Raw genomic sequence first — 7,307 nt, forward strand, 5'->3', positions numbered from 1 at the left:
TAATGGCATGGAGGACTAGATAAGAGCCACATATGGTGGTAAGAGGAAGAGAGCAGTCAAAAGGCAATAATAAGCCAAAATACTTCTGGGAACACAGCAGGAATGACTGTCAAAAGACCAACATTTTAATCAACAAACTTTGTACACAAGAGGCTTCCCACTAAGGGAATACATGGATTCCTGCTTTCACCAGCACCTTCTACCTCCTGCATTTTTAAGGCTCAGCATGGTCTCTCCAAGCTTCCCTCAGCAAGTACTTCCAGGGAGGGTGGCCTTCCAGAATCCATCACAGAAGCAACATTCACCTCAGTCCCTGATGAGCTGATGTTGAAAGCTGTGTGTCCCTTGCACTGCCCTCACAGTCTCCTGGCTTTCCGTGGGCGGCAGCCGTTGTGGGGGACTGGGGTGTTGTCTGTGATGGAGATGACCTCCAAACCTCCCATTGTCAGCCCTTTGATGGCAGCCTGCAATGGGACAGCAGATGACAGTTACCAACACACACAGCAGCAGAGAAGGGAAAAAGCTCATGGCAAAACAGTTTAGTCCCCACCTGAAGATCAACTTGTTCCAATGCTTCTCACTTTGTAATTCTTAATTTTAAGTAACTAATATCAGAAAACCCAGTTTAAACTTATGTGCTCTAGTCCTTTCTTGAACATTCCCATTAATTTTCCTACTTTTTAGCCATAAGAAGTCCCAAATACAGCTTTTACTCTACCTCTAAAACAGTATTACTCTAAAAACTCACTACTGGGTACTTGGGTGAGGAATCCTTTATATCAGCTTCAGAAAAAAAAAGTTAACTGAGACCAGCCTGAGTTTAGCAAACATCTATGACAGCTGAGAAAGTAAAGTATGGAAAAGAAACTCCAACACCTACTTTGCGTCCTGGTCCCAGTCCTTTCACCATGACTCGCACGTGCAATACCCCCTTGGTACGTGCTTTCTGTGGAAAGAACAACTGGTTAGTGTGCTCTCTGACATAAACTCTGGCTCCCCTGGTGTCTTTCATTTTCATAACAGCATTTAAGTATAAATAAAGATTAGGTGGCAATGAATACAGAAGACATATACAGGGATTATTGCAGATTCACTAAAAGCAAAAGATGCTGGGTATGGTCATGGCAGTTCAAGAGAACTTCTGTGCTAGACTATCAGCTTTGCACCCAGAGAAAGCTCTCAAATCAAACTATCTGTGACCTAAAGCCAGGGCAGAAAAGGACATATCCATGGATACATGACTGAAGTGGCAAGGGACTAACAAGGACTAACTCTAAGCTGTTTTCCTTTCTCTAATGTGGCGACTTCTCCCCTGTGAGCAGTGGATTTGTTCTGGAGGGTAAATTAGAAGAGCAGGCAAGCTTTAGATTTGCTGTGCAGGAGTCCACACCTCCAGTGCAAAAATTCTAGGGGCTTGCAAATTGGAAATGAAGAACTGCTGTACAGCACAGCCCTGCTGCCACCACGTGGAGGGAGCTCTTCTGGCTCTCTTTCTCATTGTGCTCTGGTGCAATTAACGTACTAACTACTTCAACAGTGACAGAATAAATCTATCCAAGCACAGCTATGCAGCTATTATGAGACTCCAACGAGTCCAGATTAATAGTGAAGATGTTCTTATATCCCTCTGAGTCAACCACAATAAGCTGTTGGACAGCAGTGGTACCAAACTCCTCCAGCATGAAAGGCTGGAGTGAGTTCCACCTAATTTAGGATAAGGATTTTCAGTTTAACCTTGCCTCATTTTGCTGTAATGAGGACTGTGACACAGCCAGCCTCTTCTCCTCCACCTGGACACCCACATGGTTTTTTTTAGAGAGTTACAATGAACCATATGCAGCTAGAAACTACAGCTGCAAGAACATCACTTTCTCTGACTAGAGCTCAGTTCCGTGGCAGAGAGCTGACATAAAACATCCAGACAATAACTACAGCTACTTCTCAGTCCCCTACGGTGCAAAACTGGAACTGCTGCTGATTCAAGGGCTACGTTCCCCAAATGACTGAGCAATGTTCACTTAGGAAAACAGGAGGCTATGCAGAGCAGTGCTAGGAAAGGACAGGCTCAAGTTACAATCACACATTTCCAATCACAACCTGCACAGCTCAGCTCACGCTCGGGGCATTTCTAACAGCTCTTTCAAACACACCTTGTGTGCAAATGAAACTTGGGACGCTGCTGCAGCAGCACAGAACAGCTCTGGGGTGCTGCCTGTGAGCCAGGCTGGTGCCCAGGTGTGGGGCAGGCAGTCAGTGCTCCCCTCTGCAGGTGGGGATCACAGGTGGCACTCACCACTGCCGCTGCCATGGCTGCGGTCTGTGCTGCGATGGCAGTGCCCTTCTTGGCGTTCTGGAAGCCCTCTGTGCCGCAGGACGTGCGGGAGAACGGCCGGTTGTCAAAGCTCACCACCTGGATGTGGGTGCTGTGGAAGGACAGGGGCAAAAGGAAGAAGCAAGCTGGAAAAAAGCTTTATTCTCCAGCTCCTCACTCACCTTACTGGCACAGCTGACAGCAGGACTTTTGCTTTCCTTTCAAAGTATCCCACTTAAACCCACTGCAGAGAGCACCCAGCAGCGACCTTCTGGAGGTCAGACCCAGGCAGAACCTTTCTGGAGAAGGTGTGCTTTATCTAAGTACACTTCAGACTCACCTCTCATTGCATTTTATCTCTTCTACTAAAAAAAAAAAAGGCACAAAACACTTCTAGAACATGAAAGAGCTTTAAGCAGTAACATATCACAGGAGGAATCACTGATGAAATACAACTCTCATGGAGAATATGATAAGTTTTTCAACACCTGTACAGAAATAGTGCAGTGGGCTGGAAGCAACTTTCTGTTAAAACTACCAGCATCTGACTATTCATATCAGAATGTAATTAAAATGCGTAAAACCAATCTCATTGCTTTTACTACACTCTAAGTGCAGTTATGCTCCCTGAGCAGCAATGAGGTTTAAATCAAGGGACATCTTCCCAGTCATGAACACCACTCCTCCGGCTGTTTTTCTTTGAGCCTTCAGATCAAAACGATGACAGGCCAAACCCGGGGTTCTAAGCTTTTGTTTCACACGAGAGCAGGAATGGAGCAGCTCATTTGCTTACTTGTTGTACGTTGCTTTGATGTGAGCTATCGGGACCTCTTCATAAACCTTGCCATCCCATCTCACGGAGTTCCTCTGCAGGACTGAAGAGCTGAGGAGCAAAACAAGAGCTATCAGACCTCGCTCTTCAAGTACTACAAAGTTTCACTTCATAACGGGAAATAAGGAAAGAAGGGATCAAGCCTCCGAGAAACACAAGCTGCGTTTCTGATTGAGTCAAGCGGCTCCCTCCCTTTCCCCGGCTGAAAACCCACCGAAGGCGATAAAACCTCGCAGCAAGCGGCAGATGGCAGCGCCCTCCCGGCGCGGCCTGGCCCCGGCTCTCACCTCTGCTCGGTCGCGCTCTGCTTCTCCGTCTCCTTGGCAGCCGCCCCCGCCGTGCCCTGCAGCCTCGGGGGGCCGGTGCGGAGCCCGCGGCACAGGGCGGCGGCGGCGCGGGCCCTGCGGGAGACAACGCCGGTGAGCGCTGGGGCGCGGGGGATCGCGACAGCGACAAGCGGCAATCCCCCAGCGGCCACCCCGCAGCGAGCGGAACCCTCCCCGCTGTCCCCTCGCTGTCCCCTCGCTGTCCCCCCGCTCCCACAGCCCGTCCCTCCCCGCTCACCCCCAGCCCAGCACGCGTTGCCCGGCGACCGCCATGGCGGCGCTGATGGCGGCGGCTCCGGCCCGCGCGGGGAGCGGCGCGCGGGGCACGCCGGGAGCAGGAGGGGACATGGCGGGGCATTGTGGGGCGCGGGCGATGGCGGCGCCCCTGGCGCGGCGGGCGGCGGGCAGCGCTCGGGGCGTTTGTAGCGCTGCCGCCCAGCGCCCGTGGAGGCTCTTCGGGGCGATGTGCTTGTTGAGGCTGCCCCGAATCACGCAGCCTCTGGAAAAGGAGGAGGAAGAGGTGGCGGCGCTCATGGAGCAGGTAGAGGGGGATGTGCGGGTGTTGATGGGGAATGGCGCTCTCGGCATGAGGGGAGAGGAGCATCAGGGCCTTGCACACACCGTCTGATGTTGCTCCCCGAGTTCTGTCCGTGGGGTTTGCACCACATCTCGTGGGTGTTGGTGGTGTTCCCATGGCTTTCCTCCATGGTGTTGGTGTTTTGTCACACGCTCCTGCTGCGAGCAGGGAAACCCTGCTCAGCCTCAGGAAATTCCCATTGCCTTGGGTTTGCTGAACTGGAGATTATTTAATTCTGCTTGCTAATACCAGCTTAAGAATTCTTTATGCTGCCTTTCTAGATAGAGCTGGAGAAGAGCCACTATTCAGATCATGAAATCCGTAAGCTGGAGGAGGAGGAGGCGCTCAGGAGGAAGAAGGAAAGCTCGTACGATGAGGACGAAGCGCGGGGCAAGACGGTCATCATGGCTCAGGACCTGGAGGAGAAGTGGGAACAGAAGTTCCTGAGCTTCAAAGCTGCCCCACGGATAACAGGTGCAGCCTGGAGTTCATGCTGGGTGAGAACACCCAGATTGTTTGCCAGAGTGCAATTCAGTAGAAGGAAGGCATTTTTGTTTGTTTTAAAGAGAGTCTTGAGTCCGGCAGCTCATGTGCATTTAACTGTCTGACGGGGAAATCGGTGTTCCCATTCTGCAAAAAGTGTGTGTGTTCACCAGGGCAAAATGATGAAAATAGGTGGGGTTTCCAGACAAGAGAAACGTTTGGTCATTTGGTTCCCAAGCTCTGCTTGGTGCTCTTGTTGATTTTTGTGAAGCTGGAGATCCAGGCTGCTTATTTTAGAGTCCTGGAAAGGAAAACAGCAGCAGAATCCTGCAGTGACTTCCAGAGTGACTGAGAGCATTCCTGTCTAGATTTTTGTCTTATTCCATGTATCCACATTTGTGTATTGTTGCTGGGTGTGAGGCACAGAGAGTTTATAATCAAGGGATCAGAACATGCTGCCAGGAGACTTTATTTCCAGTATGTGTTGGTTTTTTGCAGATGCTGATAAAAACAACGATCGAACCTCGTTGAGCAGGAAGCTGGACAGCAACCTGATGCTTCTGGTGAAACAGAAAATTGGTAACCAGGAGCTGTGGCTCCTGCCTCAAGTGGAGTGGCAGCCTGGAGAGACACTACGGAACACAGCTGAGCGAGCCATGGCTACGTTTTTGGGTGTGTAGCTTGACCCTCCCTCTTATTTGTGGTTTTCTTGCAGTGCCCAGTCTGAGGGATATTTGTCATCTGCTGTAGTGAAATCATCTCCCATCTGCTGGGAAAAGACATCTCATGGCACAGGGCTGGCACACTGTGAGTTGGGATCTCTGGCTGCCAGCAGCAGCAGTGCCACGTCTGGCAATCATGGTCTGATTTTGGGGTATCACCAGACACCCCTGAATGTCTGGGATTGGTTTGGGCTTCTCTTTCCCTCTTGTTGCCCTGTAGTAGCTTTTGTGGCAGATGGGTGATGATGGCAAACACATATCCTTGCTTTTCATTCAAGATTGGCAAAGCTGGATAGATACCCTCCCCTTCCTCCCTCTCCCTCTCTGAGAGGACTCTGGTCTCTAAATGGTCTGGTTTTTTATGAGAAAATTCACTGTTTTTTCACAGTTGTCAGTATTTCCCCAAAGAGGGAACAGTCAGTCTGAACCACATACAAGCAATGGCTTATGCTGTGTTTTTGTTATACAGGGCAACAGTTATTGCTGCTCTGTGTTCTTATGTCTTACTGTCTTTCTCTTGCATTGCTGGCTTCTTGCAGGAGATCACATTCAAGCCAAAGTCCTGGGGAATGCACCATATGGGATTTACAAGTATAAATTCCCCAGGGCCATCAGAACTGAGAATAACGTGGGAGCCAAAGTCTTCTTCTTCAAAGCCTACCTCCAAAGCAGTGATTTGTCCCGGGCAGAGCTGAAGGCAGATTACCTGTGGGTCACAAAGAAGGAGCTGGGAGATTACCTGAAGTCAGAATACCTGAAAAAAGTCAATAGATTCCTCCTGGACTTGTAAGCAATGGCCTGTGCTCCAGCAGATGGGGAAGGTGTGGGATGTGGCTCCAGAGAGGAGCATGGCTGCTGCTTTGCATGGTCTGTGTGTATGAGATGTTCACTTGGGCTCTGGAGGATAATTTGCCTTTGCCTTATTTCCCAGTTCTCTTCACTGGCCCTGTACTGAATAAATATTAAAATCTATACTTGGAAGTGAAGCTTTCCTGAGGGAGTTCTTTGCTCTTGTTGAATTCTCATCCTCCACCTCTTCTGGAAATGCATGTTGTGATCCTTTCCTCTCCCAGGAGTGTGGTTCCCTGGGGCTGTGGTACCCAGAAGGTTTGCTTTCCTCTCAACCTCAAAGGGTTTCTCCTTGCTACAGTTAAAGCTTATCTCTGGTACCTGCTCTCTGACAAGAGCAGCACTGGAGGGTTATCTGTGTGTCCAGGTGGAAACAGACCCTCCTGAACACCAAGCCAGGACAAGGTGGGTTTCTGGGGAGATGTGAGCAGGGATATTCACAACTTATTAACATTAATGTTAGCTGCCCCTGGCCTGGAGTCTGTGAAGCACAGTGTCCATGGAGAACACGGATCCATGAGGAATAGGCAGCTGCCTTCCCACCCACACTGCCTCCCTGTGAGCCTCAGGTTACAGCAACAGACACTGGAGGAGAACAGCAACAGCAGCTGCTCCCTGGGATGGGAGGCTCATTTTTCCTGGGAGGGGAAGGTGCTTTAGCATTGCTGCCTCGTGGGAACAGCCTCAAAGGTGTCTCTAGGGGGTTCTTGGCTCCCATTCCCACTGCATCAGGCCAGCACTGCTAACCAGCACAGCTGGGCCTGCCTCAGGCAGGCTGATCCTATTGCCCCAATTTCTTTATTAGAAGATCTGTCCTGGGCTTATGTGGTGCTGTCCTGGCCCTCTGAGGCTGGTTCTGTTGTTGGAGGTTTTTTCTGGTTGTAAATGTTGCTGTTCAGTAGTCAAGAGTGCTGCTGGACCTTGCAGGGAATGAGCTTTCTCCAGCAGCAGGAGAGGGGAGGAAATAACTGTCGTTAATCATCCAGAGAGAGTTCGGCCTCCAGAGGTGGAATTGGAGATTGCTGTATGTATTTTATCAATCCTTTGGGAGCTGTTGAGCTCCAGGCCTCAAATTAAAGTTATCCTTAATCACTCTGCAAGCCATTGGGGTGGAGGGTAGCACAGCAACTTTCCATTTTCTAATGCTGGACAGTTTGGGAGCTGCAGGTTTGCCATAAATTACCAACAAAATCTGGTTCCTGGAAGC

At 50.1% G+C, this 7,307-nt stretch overlaps 2 protein-coding genes across 2 annotated transcripts; one reads left to right on the top strand and one right to left on the bottom strand.

The window, feature by feature from the left end:
* Positions 1 to 356: 356 nt before the first annotated feature.
* MRPS11 (mitochondrial ribosomal protein S11) lies at positions 357 to 3,817 on the bottom strand. The gene is made up of 6 exons (XM_033070783.1): positions 3,708 to 3,817; positions 3,431 to 3,544; positions 3,105 to 3,194; positions 2,294 to 2,423; positions 881 to 946; positions 357 to 464 (listed from the first exon to the last, which is right to left on the bottom strand). Exons 1-6 carry the CDS (start codon positions 3,815 to 3,817, stop codon positions 357 to 359), a joined length of 618 nt encoding a protein of 205 aa, XP_032926674.1.
* Positions 3,818 to 3,842: 25 nt separating this feature from the next.
* MRPL46 (mitochondrial ribosomal protein L46) lies at positions 3,843 to 6,232 on the top strand. The gene is made up of 4 exons (XM_033070532.2): positions 3,843 to 4,010; positions 4,328 to 4,520; positions 5,028 to 5,201; positions 5,791 to 6,232. The coding sequence occupies exons 1-4, from the start codon at positions 3,843 to 3,845 to the stop codon at positions 6,039 to 6,041; spliced, it is 786 nt and encodes a 261-aa protein (XP_032926423.1). The 3' UTR covers positions 6,042 to 6,232.
* Positions 6,233 to 7,307: the final 1,075 nt, after the last annotated feature.

Source organism: Catharus ustulatus, chromosome 12, assembly GCF_009819885.2.
Source record: "Catharus ustulatus isolate bCatUst1 chromosome 12, bCatUst1.pri.v2, whole genome shotgun sequence".
Taxonomy (NCBI): domain Eukaryota; kingdom Metazoa; phylum Chordata; class Aves; order Passeriformes; family Turdidae; genus Catharus; species Catharus ustulatus.

Coding starts and splice junctions, on each gene's coding strand:
- MRPS11 (XM_033070783.1), bottom strand. CDS start 3,817: ATGTCCCCTCCTGCTCCCGGCGTGCCCCGCGCGCCGCTCCCCGCGCGG. Junction 3,545..3,707: donor CAACGCGTGCTGGGCTGGGG/GTGAGCGGGGAG, acceptor TGTCTCCCGCAG/GGCCCGCGCCGCCGCCGCCC. Junction 3,195..3,430: donor CAGAGCGCGACCGAGCAGAG/GTGAGAGCCGGG, acceptor TTTGCTCCTCAG/CTCTTCAGTCCTGCAGAGGA.
- MRPL46 (XM_033070532.2), top strand. CDS start 3,843: ATGGCGGCGCCCCTGGCGCGGCGGGCGGCGGGCAGCGCTCGGGGCGTT. Junction 4,011..4,327: donor TGGCGGCGCTCATGGAGCAG/GTAGAGGGGGAT, acceptor CTGCCTTTCTAG/ATAGAGCTGGAGAAGAGCCA. Junction 4,521..5,027: donor AGCTGCCCCACGGATAACAG/GTGCAGCCTGGA, acceptor GGTTTTTTGCAG/ATGCTGATAAAAACAACGAT.